The 26,447-nt window shown below is 38.4% G+C and overlaps 1 protein-coding gene and 1 long non-coding RNA gene across 2 annotated transcripts in view; one reads left to right on the top strand and one right to left on the bottom strand.

Annotated features, from left to right (window-relative positions):
- Window positions 1-26,447, top strand: part of LOC136261792 (uncharacterized) — an 85,074-nt gene that overhangs the window by 12,771 nt on the left and 45,856 nt on the right. The gene's annotated exons all lie outside the window — the stretch shown is intronic.
- On the bottom strand, window positions 9,304-16,471 carry LOC136241804 (uncharacterized). The gene is made up of 5 exons (XM_066033135.1): window positions 16,465-16,471; window positions 14,126-14,437; window positions 13,264-13,566; window positions 9,806-10,318; window positions 9,304-9,723 (listed from the first exon to the last, which is right to left on the bottom strand). The coding sequence occupies exons 1-5, from the start codon at window positions 16,469-16,471 to the stop codon at window positions 9,488-9,490; spliced, it is 1,371 nt and encodes a 456-aa protein (XP_065889207.1). The 3' UTR covers window positions 9,304-9,487.

The following is a 26,447-nucleotide window of genomic DNA, read 5'->3' as shown; positions in this document are numbered from 1 at the left end:
GCACCTTGAAAAGGTGTACAATCGCCATTTTTCATATGGCACTGTTGTCCAGCTTTGCATTCCATGAAATAAAAGGCGGAGATCGGCATCCAGATATCAAGGTTTGGCAATGATTAAAACAAGAAGGGCACGGAAAGGATTCAATTTAAAGTACAATATCCAGATTCACACCGGTCAGCTGCCCTGTATAAAGGTTTCAATGATGTGCAGTATGCTGATGGAAGAAACATTCTAAACCTCAATCGTGATGATGCCTCTGGATTCCGATTAGACACCCTCACCTCAAACAAGCAGTATGCTAGCCCAGTAGTTGCAAACAAAGAAATTCTTACTACACAAACAGATTACGTCAATAAACATCCTTCTACAATTCAAACTACTTCGTACAATTTCAGTGAAACTAAAACTACAATGGAGATGTGCATAGGTGTAGTTAAGGCTCCTGAACTTCATCAGAAGAACCCTTCACAGCATGCAGCTGATTTAAACATGTTGTGTATCATTCCAGAACTTCAATCTGTATTTATTAATACAGAGACAAACAAACTTAAGGAAGTAGACTGTATAAGGGTGGATGGGGCTGGTGACGAAGGTCCAAGCCATGTTGAAGTCCAATTTTAATTTATTGAACAAAGCATCATATTATGCAGCAGAAGGTTGCTACGCTCGTAACCACCCGTAGCAGTGGATCAAGTTACTTAAACAGAGTGGAACTACAAAATGGTTGTTTGTCATTAGGCCATGCAAATCTCTTTATTCCGTCTACATTGAATGGCCCTTGTATAGACCTGAACACTGGGGAAATCAATTTGCAGAAGCTTAAGGCGAACTTGAGCAATGCCATTGATGTTTACATTGATCGAGTCGATGGTTGTCCTTGTGGTAGCACAGCCATTAAACTGTACTGTGGTATCGACGCAGCTCAGGAGCTAGAGGATCGAGATAAACTGTTAGTTTTTCTCAAGGGATCGAAGAAGCAGAAGGATCAATTATGCAAAGATGACCCAGAACTCTTTTCAGAATTTCAGAAAGTTTGGGATGTGAGAAATGTTCACTTTATACACGAACTTCCATCTCAATACATTTTTTTTATTTGGTTTGTTGCTACAAGGAATCTTGCCTTCATCCTTGCTGCCAAGCAGGCAGACCACTAAGGTGGTACCAAGGTGGTCCCTTAATTACATAACTACCTTATCCAGTGCCTGATCCTGAGCGTCCTTGGGGCTCTACTTCATGTCAAACTTGCAACAGCTCTACCCAATGTTTTGGCCATTACAAGTCTATTTTTGTAGATGTAACAGACAGTGCTGCACTTAAGAAGTTGCAGCAGCCACCATCAAAAATGCTAAAAGGATATTTTAGTAATTACTATGACGACACCATAGAGTGTATATCAGAAAAAGTTCTGTTACCAGTGGAAGAATGTAAAATTTGGTAAGAACACTTGAAAACCATTGTGGAAAATCGTAAGAGAGATGCAAAGAAAGCTGCTGCTGCATTGCAGAAGATGCCACTAGAGTGGTTGGAAGAGTAGAATACGATCCTGAAACCGATAGATGTGTTGGGTTTGTTTTATCTATTGACCAAGATGGTCTACCAATTGTAGATTCTTTTTTGGCCACGTCATTTGCTGCAATAAACAGTATGTTTGAGAATGGCTCTATCTCTAAATATGCTTATATTTACATGGCCCAGCCACTAGGGTGCAACATACCACCATTTATTTTGGCTTGCTTAGGCACTGATAACAAATTCACTGCCAAGCACGTCCTGCAAAGATGGAGTTATATATGCAGCAAACGGGGAATTTCAGTGATAAGCTTTGGTGGTGATAGTGACTCTAGGCTGATGAAAGCCATGAGGGTGTCAACATTGCTACTAACACCTGCACAAGATCCATTGCATGGAAACCAGCCAAATTATTCGCCCTGTGCTGCATTCCCTAAGTCATGGAATAAGTGGTTTTGCATTGTGCAGAAGCCAGTATTGTTTGTGCAGGATACTGTACATTTAGCAGTAAAGCTGAAATCACGGCTACTGAATCCTAATGTAACACTAAAGATGGGACCAAATTGTGAAGCAGGGGCATATCACCTTGTAACCCTACGTACAAAACTTGGCAAGGAAGAGCACTTTTTACGAGAAAGAGATATAAACCACAAAGATCGACAAAATTTTGATGCAGTCATGCACATAATCTATGCAGCCCATCTATTAGACAGAATTACTGGTGCAGCTGCTACTAAATGCTACATTGAATTAATTCAAAACATCACTGATAGCTATCTTGATAAATCCTATTGCTAGGGTAGAAAAATTTGGTATGCCATTTTTTTTTATTCACTACTGGAGGCAGTGGATACTGTTGCATCCACAGTTTACGCTAAGGTCAAATTTTATTACACACAATTGCTACATGTGTGTTGAGTTAAATGCTCATGCTATGATAGTATACATCATGTTGATCAGGGATCATTTCCATAGCAATTGGAATTGTTTTGTACCATGGGTACTTGGATCTCAAACATGTGAGAAAACTTTTCACATCGTGAGAAGCATGAGTACAGTATTTTCTTCTGTCATTAATTTCAGCATACTTGGGCTGCTGCATAGATTGCACAGAATAAACATTCAACTAACGTTGCAAGTAACTTTGAAGGAAGTTGTATTTCCTAGCCTTGATCAGCATTGTGCAAAAGAAGGGAAGAATCTTGAATCAAATAAGCCACTATCTGCTATTAGGGATGCTGACATAGCCAATGCTATAGATCATGCTAAAACCAAGGCCAGAAATACAATAGAAATTCTGGGTATGGAGAAATTAATGAAAGTGGGATCACTATGGGAAAAAGATTATATATTGCCTGATATGAGTAGTTATGATAACGAGTACAATGATGATGATGATGTCGAAGACAGCAATGATGATCATGACATCCCTGATGATGAGTCCTTGAAACAATTTACTATACAGGTATCATATTTAGGTTCATCAGCGGAAGTTGAAGATGATGTTACCAATGCTTTCAGCAATGGTGTAATAACAGAAGAAAGCAAGAAAGTACTGACAAAGTTACACAAGGCATTACGAGTCGCCAAATTACCATCTAACACGATATCTATCTATAAGCAAAAGATTGGGGACCCAGAATTTAATCCCAAGCTGTTGAGTGACCAACACAATTATGTATATATACCATTTATTAAAGTCAATGTTAAGGGACAGGACGTCTTAATCAGGAAGACCACAGCAATTTGGTTATTTCAAGAAACCGAAAGAATTTCAGCTGACCGATTGTTTAGGGTCAGACTAAAGCAACCATTTGCATCAGTTACCAATGATAGTGTATTAGCTACACAAGCATTCAAGAAGGAAGGTAGCATCGAAGATGCTGTAGTAATACGTGAAGAAATTGAATATCCAGAAATTTGCTCCAAGACAAAATATTGGGTGCATATTGGGAAGTACAAGTTAACCTTAGCTGAAAGAGAAATACTCATCAAAGGACAATGGTTGAATGATTTGCATGTGAATGCTGTTCAGCATTTGGTGAAGAATAAATTTCCTCAATTTGGAGGATTGCAGAATACTGTGTTGTTCCAGTCAGCCACATTCAGGCCACTACCTAAAGGATCACTGCAAATTTTGCATATCAATAATAACCACTGGATTGTTGTTTCGATTTTGAAGAATGATGTTGATATCACTGTATATGATTCATTGAATGCAAGCATTAGTACAGTAGTACAGCCACTCAAATTATTTTGGCTAAATTACTTTATACCAACCAGGATTTATTGACCGTAGAAGTTTCCAAGGTAAATACACAATCTGGAATATTTGATTGTGGACTGTTTGCCTGTGCATATATTTCTAGCTTGGCACATGGACAGGATCCATCTACTGTTGTTTATGATCAGCAAAAGATGAGAGACCACCTTATAGCATGCATTGAGCATAACGAAATATCACTATTTCCAGTGGCAAGAACAAAGAGGAAAAATTCAAAGCTTATAATAATTGATGTCTATTGTACTTGCAGATGTCCTTATACAGGAGAAAAAATGGTTCAGTACAACAGGTGCAGAGAGTGGTATCATGTAGCATGCCTCCAAAACATGCAAGTGTTGGATGACATGAAAGAGCAATGGTTCTGTGAAGGATGCAGCAATGACTCGAGACCCATGTAAAGTAACTTTTGTACTATGTTTAGCACTGGTTGATTGTGCATATTATAAACTGATCAGTTGTAATAGCTTTAAGACTATTATAGGATGTAATTGTGTTAAAATTGTACAGGTAGTTATTAATCAGCATGTAAAATTAAAGATTTTATGTGAATTGTGTGGTATTTCAAAAGATTTGAAATACATCAAATCCTTCCAAATCCTGTTCAAAATCCCAAATCTTAGCTTGAATCTAGCTAATATTGAATCTAAGGTCTTCGTGTCAGACCCCTCGACTTGTAGGTGAGTCACCCAAGTGGAGTACATTAGTTGTAACATGGGCACTTGTGATTTGCCTGAAATATACACACTCGCACTCGGGCTGCGCCCTCGTGCTCGTGTATATATTTCAGGCAAATAACTCGTGCCCATATTACAACTACTACATATATTAGCAGCAAATACACAGCATACTGCAGTGCCTTCATATTATTTCAGTGATCACTGGTAACTCAATTAGATGTTAAAAGAAGCAATACTTGCAGTGATGTGTCATGCTGTAAATAGCATGATCCATTGCAAATTGCTCTTTCACGTACAAGGAAGGAAAGTAATACTGATGTACAATCTAGGTAAGATTACAGATCAGTACAATAACAAGCGTCCTGAAAGTAATTACCATGCATATCAAGACACACGGTAGTGTGTCGTGCGGCCCAAGTAGCCGGCGCGCCACACCGTGAGTATATTTACAGGAAGAAAGTAAACGCGATTTTCACACCTTTGTAGCTCCGTGAATTCTTATCCGATTTAAACCAAAGTTGCTACAGACTTGCCGGCTAGGTAGGGGAGTCCACATTCCAAATTTGAAGGAAATCGCTCCGGCCATTCCGAGATACAAGCGGCCAAAGTTAGGGGTTTTTTTCTTGGTTTTTTTTCTTCTACTTCTTCTTTTCGCACACTTCGCAAAATCCGACATAAAACACGAATGCGTGCTCCAATCGGGCTGAAATTTGGCACACTTAAAGGGCTCATTAAGGCGGATCTCAGTACCGCGTTTGGTAGGAATCCGATGAACATTCACGGAGTTATGACTGATTATTTGCGTATAATATGGTCGAAGGTCTGTCACGCCCACAGGGTAAACCGCTTGAAGGAATGAGCTGAAAATTGGTGTGTAGCTGTAAAAAAACTATTAGTTTTCACGCCTACCAGGCAAACCGCTTAGAGCAGTGAGCTGAAAATCGGTGTGTAGCTGAAATAATTTTCATAGAAAGTCCTTGCAATAGTACAGAAGAATCGGATTACAAACTACTAAGTTCTGATACCAAAGCCAACTACGTGTAGCATATGCGAGATCGAGATACTCTAATAGAACAGTCACCCTAATAGAGCATTCAACTACGTTTATAACTTAATTCCATTATAGAACTATATGACATTGCAAGTTATTCTGTAGGGAGATCAGCTACAAACGGTTAATCGTATAGGTGATTCAGCTACAAGCAAGTCACCCTGTAGAGAGTTCAGCTACAAATATGTTGCTGTAGAGATACAGAACATTACAAGTCCCACTGAAGAGAATTCAGCTATAAACAAGTCACCTTGTAGAGACAACAAGTCACTCTGTAGAGAATTCAGCTACAAACAATTCACTGCATAAAGGGTTCAGCTACAAAAAAGCTACCCAGTAGAGAGTTCATCTAGATCAGCTACAAACAAGTTACTTTATGCAATGTTCAGCTACAAGTAAGTCACTCTGTAGATAGTTCAGCTATAAACAAGTCACTCTGTAGTACAAACAAGTCACTGTGTAGCTGGAGAGTTCAGCAACCAATCAAAAAACCACTCTGTAAAGAGTTCAGCTATACAAACATGTTATAACTCTATAGAAAAAGTTATAACTCTATAGAGAGATAAGCTAGAAACAATTAGTCATCCAGTAGAGAGATCAGCTACAAGACATCACCTTACAGAGAGTTTAGTTACAAAGAAACCACCATGTAGAGAGTTCAGCTGCAAACATATCACCCTGTAGAGAGTGCAGCTTTGAACAGATCACCCTGTAGAGAGTTCAGCTAGAAAAAGTCATCCTGTGAAGAGATCAGCTAGAAGGATCACCTTGTAGAGAGTTCAACTACAAACAAATCACCCTGCAGATAGTTCAGCTACAAACAATTCACCCTATATATAAAGATCAGCTAGAAGAAGTTACCTTGTACAGAGCTCAGCTACAAAGATACCATCATATGTGACTGGATTTGCGAAAAGGTACCTTTTTTACACACAAAATGTGACCCATGTTTTGAACTTTAAAGCTTCATAACGTTTTAATCATGGCAAATAATTGCTTGAAATTTTCAATGAATGTAGCTACAGTATCTGGCTACATTGTGATACTAAGAGCAAGTTAATCAGTATAACGAGTCAAGTGTTACATCATTTTGTTTGCTGGTATGTCAAATGTGTGGAAAAGGTACTTTTTCGCAAATCCGGTCACATATAATGAGTTCAGCTGCAAACAAATCACCCTGTAGAAAGTTCAGCTATGAACAGATCACACTGTAGAGAGATCAGCTAGAATAAATCACATTGTAGAGAGTTCAGCTACAAAGAAACCACCATATAGAGAGTTCAGCTGCAAACAAATCATCCGTAGAGAGTTCAGCCAGAAACAAGTTCACCCTGTAGAGAGATCAGCTAGAAACAAATCACCCCGTAAAGAGAGCAGCCACAAAGAAACCATCCTGTAGAAAGTTCAGTTACAAACAGATAACCCTATAGAGAGTTCAGCTAGAAACAAGTCACTGTGTATAGAGATCAGCTAGAAACAAGTCATCCAGAGATCAGCTAGAAACAAGTCACCCTGTAGAGAGATCAGCTAGAAACAAGTCATCTTGTAGAGAGATCAGCTACAAAGAAACCATCCTGTAGAGTTCAATTGCAAGCAGAAAATCCTACAGAGAGTTCAGCTAGAAACAAGTCACCGTGTAGAGAGATCAGCTAGACAAAAGTGTTCCTGTACCGAGATCAGCTAGAAAAAAGTCATCCTGTAGAGAGATCAGCTAGAAACAAGTCACCCGGTAGAGAGATCAGCTACAAAGAAACCATCCTGTAGAGAGTTCAATTGTAAACAGAAATCCCTATAGAGAGTTCAGCTAGAAACAAGTCACTGTGTAGAGAGATCAGCTAGAAACAAGTCATCCAGTGATCAGCTAGAAACAAGCTAGTCACCCTGTATAGAGATCAGCTACAAAGAAACCACCTTGTAGAGAGTTCAATTACGAACAGATAACCCTCTAGATAGTTCAACTAGAAACAAGTCATCGTGTAGAGAGATCAGCTAGAAACAAGTCATCCAGAGATCAGCTAGAAACAAAGTCACCCTGTAGAGGGATCAGCTAGAAACAAGAGAGAGCTCAGCTAGAAAACGTCACCTTGTAGAGAGTTCAGCTACAAACAAATCACACTGTAGAGAGATCAGATAGAAGTAGCCACCTTGTAGAGGGTTCAGCTGTGAAGTGATCACCCTAGAGAGAGTTGAGCTAGAAAAAATCACCCTGTAGAGAGTTCAGCTACAAAGAAACCATCCTGTAGAGAGATCAACTAGAAACAAGTCACCTGTAGTGACATTAGCTACAAAAAACCATCCTGTAGAGAGTTCAGTTACGAACAAATCACCCTGCGGAGAGCTTGGCTACAAAAAGTCACCCTGTAGAGATATCAGCTACAAACAAATCACCTTGTAGAGTGTATAACTAGACACAAGTCACCCAGTAGAGAGATCGGCTACAGGAAGTTACCTTGTAGAGAATTCAGCTACAAAGAAACCATCATGTAAAGAGTTTAGCTACAAACAAGTCACCCTGTAGAAATAACAGCTAGATACAAGTTACCTTATAGGGATCAGCTACAAACTAATCACCCTGTAGAAATATGTGCTGGAAACAAATCACCATGTAGAGAGTTCAGCTAGAAACAAGTCACTCTGAAAAGAGTTCAGCTACAAACAATGGGAGTTTCAGCTACAGTTCAGTTATGTATAAGAAGTCACTTTATTACCTACAGTATGATTATGTTTCATTGTTAAATATACAAATATTTTTAGTCAGACAAAAAACTGTACACACATTTCTTCCTTTGTTCCACAATTCCTGCAGAAAAGAAAAAAAACAAGTTAGAAGGAAGCACCAAAGCCAGTTAATGGCTGGCTTTGTGGCTTGCAATACAAAAAGAAGTGATATCTAAACCAAAATAGCCAAGCTGTAAAAAAAGAGTGCGGCCCCCAAAATGGCCAGGATGAAAAAAGATGTGAAATCCAAGGTGGCGGCCAAGAAATGGCTGTGATGGTAGGTTAATGGCAAAAATTTTAATAACAACAATTCAGGTGAATTTGGTGCCAAATCCTAGTGGAGGAGGCAACACAAATTCACCTGAATTGTCGTAATTAAAATTTTTGCCATTAACCTACCATCACAGCCATTTCTTGGCCGCCATCTTGGATTTCACATCTTTTTTCATCCTGGCCATTTTGGGGTCGCACTCTTTTTTTACAGCTTGGCTGTTTTGGTTTAGATATATTATATAGATCCAATATAGAGAATATATATATGTGACCAGGCCTACGAAAATAGGGCATGTGGGTACAAACTACACCCTGTCACTCAACTGGTCATATCTCAGTACTGGAATAAAATATCTGCATTCTATAACTTGTATTATAAAACCAATGAAATGGGAAATATGTGCTAAACATGTGCTTTAAATGTCATGGCCATAACTTAATGACATCAAAAGTTATGAGCCATGAAATTTGAAATATTAGGAAAATTTTATGTGCCACCATGCCCTATTTTCGCAGGCCCGGTTACATATATAGCTAGCTAATCCTTACTGCACTCTCATCATTAGGATTAGCTAGCTGCTCTGGAATGGAAGGCCTGGTGAGTAATGCAAGTTAAACACCAGGTGAAGCAAGAGCTACAAATCCATTGTTGCATGACCTGGGCGGCTTACTACACTACTGAAATACCAATCAGCGACCAAGAGCTCAGCAGATGTAGCAGCCAGCTAGCCTAACTGTGAGCAAACTGAAAACACATGATGTCAGTAGTCTATATTTACATACACAATATACTATGTGCCAATTATTTCTTTTTAAATTTGTCATTATTATCAGTTGATAGCAAGTACTGTAAAACTAACTGCTACCAAAACATTTTACATTGTAATCTAAAACTAGAACTTTACTTTTCAATGTCACAAATGTCACAACAAAGGAACATTACATAAATGTTTCATTTCAGTGATGTGAACATCACTAAAACTTGTTGTATTTGAAACTGGTAGAGAACAAATCCTCCACAATATAATCAGTATATGTTCCCTCCAGAATTCTCTCTCCTTGGTTTCCGGCATTAACAGCATACCAGCATTTTCCAGGCAAGTTCAGGTAGGGCCACAAGCCATCTTCTTTAATTGGGAATGGTGGATTATCACCAATCTTTAGTAGCTGATTTTCTGTATCAATGAGTGCATCATGACCCATGAACTGACCTGTGTGTAAGTACAGTGTACATAGTAAAGTAAAGATGTACATTTCCTTAGCTCTGGAAGCACGATGCATGTGAAAACATACCTTGAATCCCATGAACATATTTTGTGAGGCCACTGGTTTTTGTTATAATCATGTCCAAATGATTTTTAACAAATTTCACTTTTAATGCAAACCCAATGTCAGAATTGATATCAACCCAATTTGTTTCATCTTTAGTAGGCATTTCATCAATTTCATTTGTAACTGAAATTTTTGTACTTCCATTTATTATGGATATAGTGACTAGCTTATCTTCTACAGTTACAAGAGTATTCTGCACCATCACTGAGTGATCAAGAGATGAAATCTTAACATGGGTGATGTCATCATGTTCCTTAATCATCAGTCCCAGTTGTTGAATGAAGGTGGAACTCTTTACTAAGTAGCGACTTTCATCAGGTGTTGGACTAGCAAACTTGGCATTCATTTGAATGTTGAGGTCACTGAACAGGTTGAATATGAAGTCTGGTTCTCCTTGTACACTGAAACAAAGTGACTGTCCATTTTTCAGTGGGCACACAAAGTGTGGATCTGCCCCACCTGTTGGATTGGTACCTGTAGCATTTGTAACAACGAAAGTGATGACCATAAATTTGCATCACACAGTATATGCTGTACATAGTATTAGTAGGATCACAAAGATATACACATACTGCATATACCATACTTATTGAATGAAAGTAGCTTTCCTTCACAACAACTTGGCAGTATTGGTTAGACATAATTAGCTAAGCCAAACTGTGCCTTTAAAGTGTCCAAATGTTTTAGAGTTACTGTAAAGTTTTTATTTAGCCAAATTTCTACTAAAGAGCTGACTGACTTCAGCCAGGTATAATTCAACTATCATAATAATGGTAAATGCTGTGGAATTGATTTCTTCGAACTGTTAATTCAACTATGGTAGATGCTATGGGATTGATTTTTTCACTGTTCCACATTACTTACATAGAGCTTAGGCCTGAAATTTTCCGTTTTTCCTATACTGCTCCAACTATATACTGTTGTCCTCCTGTATGTCCCATTCATTTCTACACTACCATGTAGGGGTTTAATTTGTGGTTAGCACGGTAATAGGTTTTCAGTTATGCTGGCTATCAAGGAGAATCGCTGTAGTAAATGCATTGATTGCAGAGCACTTCTTGTACTGTTCTTCCTTTGCAATGCCGATTAACAGATGGAAAAATACATATACCTGTATCTGCAAACAAATGAAGTGGGATGGCTACTTTGCTTAATAGCCAGAACACATGTTCAATCAGACAATTTATTTCATTGTGATGCAGAATATAATTCGCCAATAACCACAAAATATAAGAAATCTTATATTAGAGTATGAATCATTGAAGTATACAGTACTGTAAAAGCCATGAAAAAGGTAAGGTAAGTAAGGGGGTTTCCGGACAGCTGCGTATTCCGGACACTTCATTTATAATCCGCTACTGAAGGATGGAATGGAAACCAATCAGGCTATGGTTTTAGTACCTAAGTACCCCACTTGTGTGCTATAAAATACCAAAGTTTTATCTCGATAGCTTCAAGGATTACTGAGATTCGTCACGATTTGCTTGCGCATGTAGAATATTTTTGTGTAAAAAAAACTTTCTATACGCGTGTTAACAGTAGATTGAGGGCATCTTTCGTAATTCTAAACGACCATATGCACCACAAATTGTCAATCACACTATACAGTGAACGGATATACAGTTTAGAGATAGTACAACTGGGTTCCAAGCCCATTACCTGCGTCGTGTCAACTTGAATGCGCAATCAACACAACCAGCAGCCCGGAGAAGCCCGCAGCAAGGATCCGCTGGGCCACATTGCTAAAGTATGCTGTTTGTGTGTGCAGGCAATGGCTGGTACAGATTTCCAGAAAGTAGATCAAACGTCTCATCTTTGAAAGCGTTGTAAGACAACTGCAAGCATAACGCAATTCTGCTGCTAAAAAAAATCGCTGCCATAACCAAAGTAACCAGCCAAACAGAACGCTATCAGTCTCTGCTGGGCCACGGCACTCAGTGGAGTGCAGCAATTCCCATAGCAATGCCAGGTAAACCTACTTTTACTGGTGTCCGGAAACCCCAGCCACATAAATTTTTAGCGTTTTCTCAAATTGCAAGTTTAGGCCGTTCTTTCTCCTAGCACCCTATACTTTGCCACTCACAATTTATACCACTGATAGCCTAGTTCATTGGCTACAATTCGGCACCAAGCATGTTAGAATCTGTTCTTCTCTCAAGGAGAAATAAACAATTTTCTAACACATGTACAAACTTTGTCCGGAAACGCCCGCCCCTACCTTAACTACACTTGTAACTATACTAGTGAATATTTAATCCTTACAAGCATAGGCGGCGGAAAGGGGGGCTAGGGGGCTGAATCCCCCCTCAGAATGATATCACGCCAAAATTATCCTTCTTGGAGTTGGGCTGAAAACTGTGATAAAGATCGAGATACTCTAATAGAGCAGTCACTCTAATAAAGCGGTCACATTATTAGAGCAGTGTGTAGCGAGCTGTGTAAGGATTTTTATGTAGTCTATCAGCTATAAATGCATAGCAGGTGAGGTGGGAAGTTATTGTCAGCTGGCTGTGACTTTTTTGTTGGTCTCACCTTACTAAACCAGAGACAATGTAGTGCCTCATTTCCGTAAGTCTGAGTCAGCCCAGCCCACCCTCATATCAACTACTTCCTCCGCCCCTGCTTACAAGTACACGAATTTTTAACTATAGAGTAGGACCATAGCACATTGATAAAAAGTACTGAAACAAGTTGGAGTAGTATATACATGATCTCAAATCACAGTAAAACAATAAAAAGTGTTATATCTCTACTGTGCACTTTCATTATTATAGCACAGTAGGGATATAACACTTCTTATTGTTTTACTTTGATTTAATATCGTGCACTACTCCAGCTTGTTTTCATATTTTTTATCGATGTACAATGGTCCCTACTCTAGTTAAAAATTCCAATTTTTGTGTACTTGTTTGTTAACTATTTCTGTAAAGTAAAAGCTATTATGACTGGTGAACCCATGGATACTGCATCAAAAGAAAGGAACAGCACCACGCATCCCAGTTACCAATTGTCATCTGAAAAGTGAAGTATCCATTATGCTTTGTTGTCAGCTATATTCAACCCGTTACACAACATTACGAATCAAGAAAAAGCATAGAAATGAAAAATCATGGATGATTTCCATTACAAATGAAAGTCATCACGTGCTACTGCCAAATCGACACCTTTAAACTCACTGTCAGCCAAGATGAATGGGACATAAAGGAGGACACGTTAATGCTATAATAATGTTAATGCTAATAGCCTGTAAATGTCAATAATAGTTATTATGTGTCATCAACATCATTGCAGCTATTTCATGATCACAACCATTGATTTCATACTTTTCACCCAGCATGTGTGGATTTCAATAGCATGATTGATTAAGACAATGTTCAATGTAGAAGACATTATACTACTGAAATTTAATATTATTTTACCTGAGAATCCATTGACCATTAAATTAGCTGCCATACCATTACCAAGAGAATTTGTAGCAAACACCGTAAATGTATAATTAGCTGCTGCAGGTAGGCTAGTAAAAGTATGATTTCGAGTAGTGTTATCACTAGTAACAAATGGTGCAACACATCCTGAAGTACCATCACACCTTATGGTATAGCTTATGATAGGATCAAAGTTGTTAAATGGTTCTCCCCAGTACACCATGAAGTTGACATTGCCACCATCAACAATGACAGAATCAGGAACAATAATGAGATTAAAAACCATTTCAGGGAGACCTATGGGAACAGTAGCACAAGTTATAACATAATGATGGATATGCGTAGACAAAAGTGAAAGTAGTCACATGATCGCATCTGTTCAGTTACCATATATTGGGTTATTTTAAAGCTGAGATTTTTCATGAATTATGCTCCATAGTATAAAAATTATCTGCCTAACTTATAACTGTATTGATTTAGTATCTTTACACTTGCACTATTGTAAGATTGATTAATCTCCTCAATACAATATTTCATTGTGCTCAAAAAATCTTTGCAATGCATTTACTACGTATGTTCAGGACACTGCATGCGCACATCACATGTAAATATACAGCACATCACATTAACATGTTCAAAGTCAGACAGCATTGCTAAGAGGAGGGTGGTATCATTACAGTAAACAATAAGCACAAACCCATAAACCCACATCAATATACTGGTAATGTACTTATGTAAATAACAACAAAAGAAAGCAAACAACAAAATTAACAAACTTTGTAGCAAACAAGTCAGGCTAAGAGTTTTGGATGTTTGTGAGACATCACAGTTTGTTCAAATTTGCAGATTTACTTACCAGCAACAAGTAAGAAGGCAGGATCACTCCGTATATCTCCTAATCCTTGAATTATCTTACATACATATACACTGCCATTTCTGCTGTCACCCAGTACTACATCAAGCACCAGGATGGCAGTACCAGTAGCATCAGCAGCATTAATAGCTGTAATATTATGTCCAACAAGTCCACCACTAAACAAATCATTTTGCGAGTGCAATACACCATCCACTTCCCAACTAGATACTCCTTCAGTGTAAGTACAGTTGAACTGAACAACATCAACAGGAGGGAGTACAATAGTAGTAACAGGACCTTCTATTATCACGGCTATAGAATGCAAAGTAGAGATTAACCTTGTAAGGATATAAGAGACAAATAGTAGGCCATGTACTGTAGTTCAATATACATGTGCACATGCTTCTTGCTGTTATACTATATATATATATATATATATATATATATATGCATATGCATACTGAGGGGTACAACAGATCATACACATAATGAACTCTGTATACATGAAACCTACAGTAAATACAGTATACAGGCTTGTACTATACACTATTTTATGCAACACATACCTGTAGTCACATACCTATAAAGAGCCTCAATAATTCATTCACACAAAGGTATCTTCATAAATATTAAGGATTTTTGTAGAGGGTGCAGCATGATAAATGCTTTAAGGAAGATGCGAGATATAATATACACTAATGTAATTCAGTGGCGGATACAGGGGGGTTGCAATGGTTTCAGCTGAAACCCCCTCTGAAAATAGCGCGTACCCCAAATTTATTGACGAGTCGTCGAGTCATTGATAAAATTGCCATGTGTGTTATAGAAGGATTGTCTACTGGTGAAAAACTTCATAATTTAGCCTTCAAATCACTTGTACAGCAGGTTGCGACCTTTTTTTTTTTTTTTTTTTTTTTTTCTTTCTTTTTTTTTTGGTCTTTGACTTACAGCTAGGCTGAAGTTGAGTAGAATCTGAAACCCCCTCTGAAAATTTCTAGATCCACCGCTGTAATTACCCTAGAGCAATAAATAGAATGGCTTTCTCCACCTGTTGAAGTGGTGGGATGTCATAATAAGTCCAAAGGATCCCATGAATGTACTGGTCCCATTGTTCCCCATGTGTTTCAGCTTAATTCCTGAACATGGATTGGAAGGTATGATTACATAAATTGTTTGACATTCAGGGTGGCGGGTGGTGGTATTTCAACTGGGAGAAGAAGATAGCCTTTAACACACATCACGGTTATATGAATTCAAGGAAATCCTTTTTGGAGTCATGAATGCTCCTGCTGTGTTTCAGAGAACACAAAAGGTTTAGTCACAGTTGGTGGCAGAAACAGATGATTTTGTGGCAGTTTATTTAGATGATGTTGTGTGTTTTCGCAACTCAGCAGGAGCACTTGAAAAATATCATATTTGTTTGTTGGAAACATAGGCGGATCTGAGGGGAGGCCAGGGGGTGCTGTGCCCCCCCCCCCCCCCCCCCTCTGGCCCTTTTTTTGTCCCCCTTGGACCTACAGTACTATATTGAAACCAGAAACTAGAATCATGCATTCACACTGTATGCAGAAGTATAGAAAGCCAATGGGCAAATAGAAGACAACAGTTATAAATGTACTTTACAGTTGTAGCTAAACTGTAGCTACACTGTAAAGAAAGTAAGGCAAATAAATTGGAATTTTTGTGCAAAGATCGAGATACTCTAATAGAGCAGTTACTACTCTAATAGAACAGTCGCAATTCTAACATCATCAATTTACAATTTTCACAAACATAACAAAACTAGCTAGCTACTCCTTATTTTGATTTAGTGTACACTTTGCCATCAAACAGGTTTGTCTCAGATAGGCTATAACCAATCTTTGTATGCATTGCAAAGCATACACTTTGTTAGCTACAAGTGCTATCAAAAATGCTCTCAAATTCAGACCTAAGAGGTCTAATTTTTAAATTTTTTCTCCAACTAGCTAGTCTTAAAAACTGTATGTCCATCACTCAACCAGCTATAGCTATGCTGAATAAAGTTATTCAAATGAATATATACAACATGTGTACTAGAATTCCATTCTTATCCTCTTAGTGGAATAAACACTGTTGTGCACTAAAACTTCTTGCCCCCCCCCCCCCCCCCCCCCGGACAATGTCTCCTAGATCTGCCTATGGTTGGAAAGATGCTAATTTGAGCTAAGAAATGTATAACATTTGTGAGTGAGGGAGATGAATACCTTGACCATGTTGTAACACTAAAAGGACTGAAGCTCAATAACAGGCTGATAGGGAATTTCCAGTACACCTATTAATTTGAAACAACTACTGTTACAGCAGTTTCTGGTCCTTACCTCGCATTATCAAAGGTTTGTTCTCAACTATGATATTATACAGAACAATGTCTCTATGACAGGGGCGGAATTGAGGGGGGATAAGGGGGCTGTAGCCCCCCTTTCCTTTCTAAGTTGATACTTGGCCAATAAAATCCTAAATATTCTATGTGTATCAAAAGCAGACTTATTTCAGGAACTATGCATCACTACCAACACAAATAATGTCTTTGTAACTATACCTATTCTTCAACTCTGTTCCAGGAGAATATTACTTCCTTTTCTTCAGGGTTCTTCAAAAACAAGTTTTGATTGTGGGTTGCATCTCCAGTTACAAAAGTTATAATTGTGGGTTTTGTTTTATTCAGATGACTAGCAGTGTTTTCCACTATGGCTATAAGAGGTGATTAGAGTGGTTTTTATATTTTAAAATGCATTATATGATTCAAAAAGTGTTAGTTGGTTTAATTGGTTAGATTTATCAGCTTCAGTATAATTTGTAGCTAGCTACCAACTCAGCCATTTAGCAAACTGTAGTCTTGGTAATTTGCTGCAGTCTTATAAGGCAGCTATAGCATATTCACTCACTTTTGTCTTAGATTGTAAAATCTGTATCAGTTACCTTCTGACATGACCCCATGCATGCTGTGGGTATGGTGCTGGAATTTGTAGCTAACCTATAGTTCAGTCATGAGACTTCATAACCCAGCAGATATAATAAGTTGACTATCACAACAACAAATTCAGAAAGGCAAATAATTATAGTTGCACTTTGCTAAGGATTGCCAGTAGACTAGCTATTAGCTACTAGTACCCTTCACTGTATTCTGCTTTTCAGTACACTTTATTGGTGTTATGGCTAACAAAGTGTCACTATAAGCTAAGGAGCATGCACACTAATAATTGTGATGTTCAACACCACTACTATTGTGCTTAGCTATACATGTTTCTACCTCACGGATTTAGCTGATTAGAGCATGGCTAAGAGGAGCTGATGCATTATGGCACATAGCTAGCAATTAAATGCTTGGTAGCTACAAATCAAAAGATTACCATGCATGCATGATAGCTGTACTCAATGCATATTGCAATCAGTCTTGATTTAATGGAAAAATAAATTTGAATGATATATAATAAACTGAAATTCCATTATTTTCCACTTATAAGTTGCTAAAAGTACTCTCAGATTCACCTTTAGAGGGCCTAATTTTCAAAAATTTCCTGGGGGGAGAGGGGGGCATGCCCCTCGACCCCCCTGGGTTGCACACTAATGTAGTCACTATTCCAAATAACTAATTTACCGTGGATACTACATGAATCTTCCAACTAGAGCCTTGTGAGAAGGCTTGGTATATTTTAACGTCTGGCTAATTACCTATGTCCCTGTCCAGATTAACCCCCCCCCCCCATTTCAAAAAATCCTAGATCCACCCCTGCATGTATGGTCTTACAAAACAAAGGGCTTTACAACTATTTGTGAGCAAGCATTTGATGAATTGATTCAGAATTCTAAAATTTAGATACAGTAGTACAGTATAGCTACTGGACCTTGTTTGCTAACATCTGTTTTAAGCACAAAGTCTCTGCTAAAATCAGGATATGCTAGTACTGAGAGTTTTAATTTAATTAATTAAAACACTCTCACTAGTAAAGACTTTTTGTTTGAAACTGATGCAAGCAAACAGGGGTGTGTTATCTAAATTCTAGGAGATCTCCAGGCTTCATTTTTTAGCTTATTTGCTAGTTGATCTTGGTAACCCAGTGAAAAGAGCTATGCTTAACAGAACTTGAAGCTTTTATAGTATTGGGTGCTCTTAATTTGAATGGGATGCATGCCAGGTGGTGGAATAACTAAAGGTACATACATGGTAGTGGAATTCAAGAAGTTGATATTGTCTACTGAGCTAAACAGAACAACTTTCATGCAGATGCTTTGTCTGGACAGCCAGTCCTTCCAACACCTGTTAAGGATGAGAGCACCAAAGAATGTGGCTTTTACTTCCAGCAAAGATGATGTCAATATCACTGATCTGTTATCACATCCACCAACCACTGCAGATATCTCTCCAAGTTTTTCTGATGAATAGTGGAATGATGGCTTGTTGCAGCCTTGTATTTATTGTAAGTGACAGTGAGTTACCAGAAGATGGTTCTACAGCAAAGACAATAATAACTGAATCTGTATTGTTTACCCTAGCTGGAAACATTCTTTATTATAGCAGGATCAAAGTCTCAGGAAATTCCCAGAGCAGTAGTTCCTTTAACCTCTGGTATCACGTCATGGCAGAGTACCTGTGGAAACCTGGCTGGACACTTTTCAGGACCCCACCTTTATAAATACAGTGGACCCTCACTAATCTGAACTCCAGTAATCCAAACACTTGCTAATCCGAACAGTACAAATGACTGTATTATTAGAGTATTTGCAAACAAATGTATGTTCTATTAGAGTAATTAAATTAGGTTCTGTATATAATCAATGGGTTCACTAATCCAAACAAATTCACTAATCTGAACAGACTTTTGTCAACTTGAGAACAGAGCTATTCGAATTAGTGAGGATCCACTGTATCTGATGCGCAAATGGTGGTCGAAATACAGTATATGTATAGAGATTTGTTGTTGTCCATGCACAGAGCTGGCAGGAAGCAGAGACTTCCACTGCATACCATTCCCACTAAGCATGTACATCCATTCTAAATGTTGTAGTTGGAGATGATGTGATGGAATTACTATTGACAACAAGAGGTGACAAGTATGCAGTAGAATTTCAAGACCTGCATATACAAAGTGACCAATGCTCTATCCCACTCCTGATCAAAAGGCAGTACAGATTCCCCAACTATTGTTTGAGGAGATTGAGTTAATAATAGTAGGGAGGGAGAGTGTCTAAAACTCAATAAGCCTATAGGGTGATCTGGCTTCATGAAATAAGATGTAGAATTAGGCACACTGCAAAAGCACATTATTGCTAAATTGTACCATCTGAATCTCATGATGCAATCATAGATACTGATTATTATCACTGCATGGATCACTGCATAGCTAAACAATTTGGACTGTTGCAAAGATCATTAAAAATATAATGTTTGTAACAGTCCAATCATTTAGCCATGCAGTGACTGCAAAATACAGAAAACTGAAAGTGAGACAGAGAGAGAGAGAGAGAGCGTGTAGTTTACCAAAGAAAAACAAAGTTGTTCATGGTAGTAATCATTCAGAAGTGGAAACTACTTCACTGAAGATTGTTGAAGTGTTGTTTCCAAAATCAACAATATTTTTGACTGTGCATCAGGACACTTGTCAACATAGGTGGATCTAGGAGACACTGTCCCCGTAGGGGGACCAAGGAGGGGGGGAGGGAAGAAAGACGTTTTACCATACAACAGTGTTTATTCCACTAAGAGGACTCTAGTACACAAGTTAAATTCATTAGTATAACTTTGTTTGGTATAGATGGATGAATGGTGGACATACAGTTTTTAAGACTGTAGTTGAAGAAACTTTCTAAAAAGTAGACCTCCTAGGTTTGAATTTAGAAACATTTTTGGTAGTATTTAGTTACAGTTAACCTATCTGAGATAAACCTGTTTGATGGTAAAGTGTAATAAATCAATAATAAGGTGTAGCTAGTATTATTATAATTTGTAAAAATTATAAATAATTATTGATGACACTAGAATTATGACTGTTCTATTAGAGTAGTGACTGCTCTATTAAAGTATCTCGATCTTGGCACAAAAATTCTGCTTCACTTTCTTTACAGTGTACAGTACAACTGTAAAGTACTTTTATAACTGTTGTCTTATATTTGCCTATTGCATTGGCTTTCTATATTTCTGAATACAGTGTGAATGCATGATTCCAGTTTCTGGTATCAATATGGTATACTGTAAGTCCAAGGGGGCAAGAGAAGGGCTGGAGGGGGGGGGGAGGGACACAGCATAGCATTCCATGACCCCTTCAGATCCACCTATGCTTGTCAAGGTGAAGAGGGTGATCTTCAGAGTGTCACTGTTGAAATAGGAGTATATAGGCTCAAACATCAGTACTGTATTGTTAATGGAGATTTGGTTATGATGGTACAGTAGCTTCATGGATTGAAGGAGGAGAGTTTAAGAAATGAGCTTTCAATTGTAATTAACACTCCATGGACAAATGTAAGTGACAACATACTGTTGTTTATAGGGATGATTAGATGATTTGCTGCTGCCAGTAACAAATTTCTGGTTTAGAATCTTGAGATTACCTTGTGGCTAACAGAACATCTCTGCTGACTTCTCCTATTGCTGTAGTTTCCTCAATTCTGCCAGTCTTTTCTCCTCACAGCTGGACAAAGCTCACTGTAGCTTCTTGCTCCTGACACAGTATGGGCTTTGGGGGGGGAGGGGGGGGTTGGGGCTTCTCTTTGGTATCCTGTCTAAGGGCTTTTCTTGGTTGGGTAGGGGCTTCACTTGGGAATCCTGTCCTATTTGAAAAATACATTCCAGACATCTAATGTGATTCACAGTGATTCTAGGATGATGAAAATCAAGAGCCACTAGTGTCTGCATGGTTTCCTCAGTCTAGCCATGTGCATAGACTTTTTACCGCTTCCTCATAAGTACCACGATCACTTTTGAGAGTCCTATTTCTCAAATACCCAGCCAACTGCATAAGAGTTACTCTCTTAAAAGTTTGGAGCCTTTCATCAAATCTTATTTCAGGGTCCTCTGCTGTGAAGGAATCGATTGGTTGAGCCTTTCCCCATTGCTGTAGTGAAGGCTGGGTCAGAGGTACAGTATACTAACAGAGTACATGAACAGCAGGTATATTCATCCTCTCAACTTCTTCAGCAGCCAACTGTTGCTGTTACTGCAACATTTCAACCTTACCCATCAGTTCTTCTGGTACACATATAGCTTTCTCTTTAGCCGAAACATCCTAAAATGCACCCAGTTCTTATGCTCTCTACCTCTTAAACACTGCCTTAGGAAACTCATCTCATTGCAAAAGAATGGTGCAGTTGTTCTTGCAACTTAATGTGTTTGGCCTCCGATTCTGATAACATATGACCATGAACAGCGTTTCTTCCTGAAGATATTTAGTATCTTCTTGTGGATATAGTCTTCCTTAACATTTTCTGGGGATTTCTTAGACAACTCTTTGGAGGAGTAAGGGACTGTAAATTAAGATACTGGGGAAGTAAAAGACAACAATAACCCTTCTTTATTTTGCACTGACAAGTTATTTATGACTTCCTCTTCCATATCACCACAACATGAGTGTTAGGAGGACTCCTGTCCAGGAGTGGAGGAAGTAGTTGATATGACGGGGGGCTGGGCTGACCCAGACTTAGTCTCTGGTTTGGTAAGGTGAGACCAAAAAAAAAAAAAAAAAAAGGTCGCAACCAGCTGACAATAGCTGCCCACCTCACCAGCTACACATTAATAGCTGATAAACTACATAAAAATCCTTACATAGCTCGCTACACACTGCTCTAATACTGTGACTGCTTTATTAGAGTGACTGCTTTATTAGAGTGACTGCTCTATTAGAGTATCTCGATCTTTATCGCGGTTTTCAGCCCCACTCCAAGAAGCATAACTTCAGCGTGGTATCATTCTGAGGTAAGCCCCCCCTCAGCATACCGAGGGGGGGCTTTAGCCCCCTAGCCCCCCCCCCCCCCGTTTCCGCCGCCTATGCTCCTGTCCATTGCTCTAAGTTTCTTCTTGATTATATATTACCCTCAAATCATCACTTGAGTGCTCAAATTATGCCCAATTATTTATGCCTCAGTTCTCATGCTCTGCTAATAATTTCCAGTTTATGGGTAAATAATAAGTGGCTGAAGCACAAACTTACTTGTCAAAATGCATATCACAGAAAAGATCGATATACTCTAATAGAACAGTCAGCTATGTGATTGTTCTATTAGAGTTACTGACTGTTCTATTAGAGTATATTGATCTTTCTGTGATAGCTATTTTGATAAGCAAAAATTCATACTATACACAATTATTCTACCTATTATGCTAGCATTATGCTCAATGCTTTCAGACACCTATTATGCTCATAATTATGCCAGCATAATCGGCGGGTCCCTAAACACTGTCCTAGGCTTTCCTTTATTCTGGCTACTCATTTCCCTAAGCCAAATCTTCATGCCTCTGTGCTATACTGTAAATAGTAGCTCTACTCACTCACAAAGTCTGAAGCTGGTACTGAAATTCACTATGCTCTCTAGTAACAGTCAGTCTCAGTAGGAATTTCAAATGTAAGGTTGCATGTGATCAGCATTCTCAGGAATGAACCCCACAAAACTTATTACATTTACAGGCTTTTTATACACACAGATGACATACGTATACAGTGTTGGGAGTAACGCGTTACTTATGTAACGCGTTACGTAATATTATTACTTTTGTGGTAACAAAGTAATATAACGAAATACGCTATGAAAACAGGTAATATAACGCAAGTTACTTTACCTATAAATGTAATGCGTTACCTAAGTAATATAGTTACTGTAACGACTCTAATATTACGTGATATTATTACTACAAGTAACGAAGTTACTAATCTCGTTAGTAATCCTCTGAGTAACGCCTAACCACAACGAAGTAATGAGGCCTACTGAATGAAGCTTATTCACTAGCTTCTTATTTATAACCATGATTTGTACATTGTCCAACAACGCAATCATGTCACGTGATAAGGTTGTAGTTTCACATGTGAAAGCTTAAGGCTGTGGACACAAAGTAATATAATATGTAATATTATTACAGTTACTTTATTTTATGGGTAATATGTAATTGTAACTAAATAGTTCAGTTGCAAGTAATATGTAATATGTAACTAGTTACTTTTACAAAGTAACTTGCCCAACACTGCGTATACACATGTATCACCTATACTTGCAATTGTTTATTGTTCAGTTCTGAGAGAACCAGTATAAAAAGGGTACCACATTACTGTGTAAAGTGTTTACTACTAAGTCATGTATATGGCCACCACCATCTACAAGCTGCATCTATAAACATCAAGGAACATGCATGTTCTTCATTGCATCACAAAAAGAGATACCAAGAATCATATGCAGTACTGTCTGTATATTATTAAATACTATCCCACTAGGGACCTGTGAGGAGGGAAGGTTTGGGCTGTTCTGGCCAAAAATATCACCCTAAAACCAGCCTCCCAATACCTTCATGGATCTAGGAATTTATAAAGGGGGTTTCCAGTTTAGAAGGTAGAGATATACACTGACATGAGATACGCAAAAATCTGCACTACATTGTCTGGTTTGGTAAGGTGAGACCCAAAAAAAGCCTATTGATAGACCTTAAATAACTTGCTAAACACTGCTCTAATAGCTACTGTGGCTAATCTATTAGAGTATCTCGATCAAGGCGCACGGTGCAATAATTAAAACATTTAATTTTTACGTAATCATTTTTCAAAGGGGGTTTCTGTGGAAACCTTGAAACCCCCTGAATCTGCCACTGTGGAGTCTTGACAGTATTGGTTAGGTATAACCAAGCTCAAAGGTTCCTTCAGTATGACCTAAAACACTTCCAAAAAGTTGCTTCAAACTTGTTTTAATTTAGTGGAATTTTCTACTGCTTGATTGACTGCTTGACTGATGACTTCACACAAGCATAATGGCTAACTAAAGGCTACGGGTTAGATTTTTTCACTGTTTGACGTAGCTTTATCTGAACTGGTACGTTTTGGCATACTGCATTCTGACTGGTGCCTTTATGGAGTTACCTGTGCCCTCCTTTGTGTCCCATTGATCTTTGCTGACAGCACAATGTGTTGATTCACTGTAGTGCCACATGATTGCTTCCCTACATTTGACAGGAAACATTTTAATTTTCTGTTGCCACCAATTGATTGCAGAGGTCCTTCTCCTGTGTTTCTTCAGTGACACTGTGTAACGGACTAAACATAGATGAAAACAAAGCATAATGGCTGCATTGCTATTTCGGTAGTTGATATTTGGAGCATGTATTCAAGTAAAACAATAAGCCTGGTGTAATTCTTTACATTCTAATACGGTATGCACTGGTTCACCAGTACTAATAGTGTTACAAAGAAAGTATAGAACCAGGTATAAGGAAAAATTAAGAATTTTAGGAATCATAGAAATAAAACAAGGGAGGTTGCCTACACTTGGAGATATATACAGTACTGGTAGACATTTAATCCCTAATTCAGTCAAGGGTATAGACTGAAACAGGGATTAAATATCCACTAGTATATCTCAGGTGTAGGCAACCTCCCTTGTTTCACTACTTTTTATTTCTATGATCCTTAATCGAACTTAAAATTCTTAATTTTCCTTATACTTGTTGGAATTCATGGCTGCCATATTAATCACATTATCCATATAAGTCATTACCCAATAACAACTGAAACCACACACACACGCACACACACCCACACACACATGTAAACACAGTGGGCAAACAGTTCTTATGTACCAAAAATGCACTAACTGCCCATTGGAAAAGCTTGATCTGGCTTCCTTGGAAAATATATTCACAGCACTATGCAGTCAAACAGGATGTCCAATAGCAATGTACAGCAACATGTTTACAGCTTCATAACTCTGTTATCTTGTTAAACAACAAGGTAATTTTAATTAATATTTGTGCTGAGTTTCATGGGCTTCCCAATGGTACAAATTTGAAAAAATACCTTATTGCGTTGGCAAGTTATTGGCAATTAAAGAAGGTCCATTAAGTGAATGTGATGCCTTACACTCGTCTGATATCCAGTAAAGACATACATTATACTCCCACACAATTGCTACACATTCCATATCTATAAACATACAGTACAAGCATGTGTAAAGCCATATCCTACATGCTACAGTATGCACTGAGCATCACGTACACACAACGAAGCATGACTCAGACACTAAATATAATGTATGCATTATTAATCTATCGATTGAAACCACCCCTTTTACACTAAGTGATTGACAGAATAGCTAGTCAGTGATTATTACCTTGCGATTGCTCTAAGCCAACAGCGAAAAAGAATAATATAACGTATCTCCAAGTTAGCATCATCTTCAGACTTTAGCTCAAAACACCTGTAGCTAGGCCTATGGGTGGCTACGTGAAATTTACCAGACTGCCAGATAACCACTTCACCAGGGAGTGTCTATTTTACGGACCGGACGGTGCGACCGGTCCGGTCCGTAAAATTGACACCCCCACTTCACCACCGAATTAAGATTTAATGGTTTCAGAACTGAAGATGGTTTCAGAACCCCAGTTTAGAACTGAAAAAAAGTCCTGTACGAGGTTTCGAATCTTTCCAAGATTTTAAGGCCGCAATGTTAAAACTGAGGTGATCATAGCACACTTAACCAGCAGCACACTCTTGGGGTGCCGGCACACTTTCAGGATATAGTGTGTGAAGTACACAAGACAAGCAGTGTGACTGTGTACTGGTGTAGTCTGGCGCCGCCCGCCCCTTCGCAAAAGTAAGGGTCTGGTGAAATACAAATACCTAATCATTTCAAAAGGAATTCAATTAGACAGCGCACGTAATGCTTGTTACGTCAGATAATTGCACTTCAATTCGAACAAAAGCATTGTGTTGCCAAGGCGATTTCTGTGTGAACGTCATTGGCATGCACTAATTGGCTAGCGCCGAATCTGGGCGCTAGAAATGATTTAGTATCTGTATTTCACCAGACCCTTACTTTATGCGAAGGGGCGGGCGGCGCCAGACTAGTATTGGTGTACATGACGCTAAGATTTGTAAATGAAAAACTATTTTCTGCTATTATAGATGATTCTAGTGTTTAAAATTAGGTGTTCTTGGCATCCTTTATCATTTAGAGGTAGTAGGATGTATAGCAATTTTTTTGAATTTATGTGCTATAAATGTTGTGACCCATATGCCCATACGCGTATGGGATATCCCATACGCGTATACCTATACGGGCTTCCTATACGCGTATGGGGCATCCCGTATGCGTATGGGATACCCATACGCGTATG

The sequence above is a fragment of the Dysidea avara genome, chromosome 1 (assembly GCF_963678975.1).
Source record: "Dysidea avara chromosome 1, odDysAvar1.4, whole genome shotgun sequence".
NCBI classification, from domain to species: domain Eukaryota; kingdom Metazoa; phylum Porifera; class Demospongiae; order Dictyoceratida; family Dysideidae; genus Dysidea; species Dysidea avara.
Note: the sequence above shows the minus strand (reverse complement) of the source record. Positions and strands in the feature narration are given on the sequence as shown.

Excerpts from the sequence above, each read along its gene's own strand:
- LOC136241804 (XM_066033135.1), bottom strand. Across the intron at positions 13,567-14,125 it reads TGCCTTCTTACTTGTTGCTG|GTCTCCCTGAAATGGTTTTT; the intron begins GTAAGTAAATCT and ends CTGTTCCCATAG. Across the intron at positions 10,319-13,263 it reads AATGGTCAATGGATTCTCAG|GTACCAATCCAACAGGTGGG; the intron begins GTAAAATAATAT and ends CAAATGCTACAG.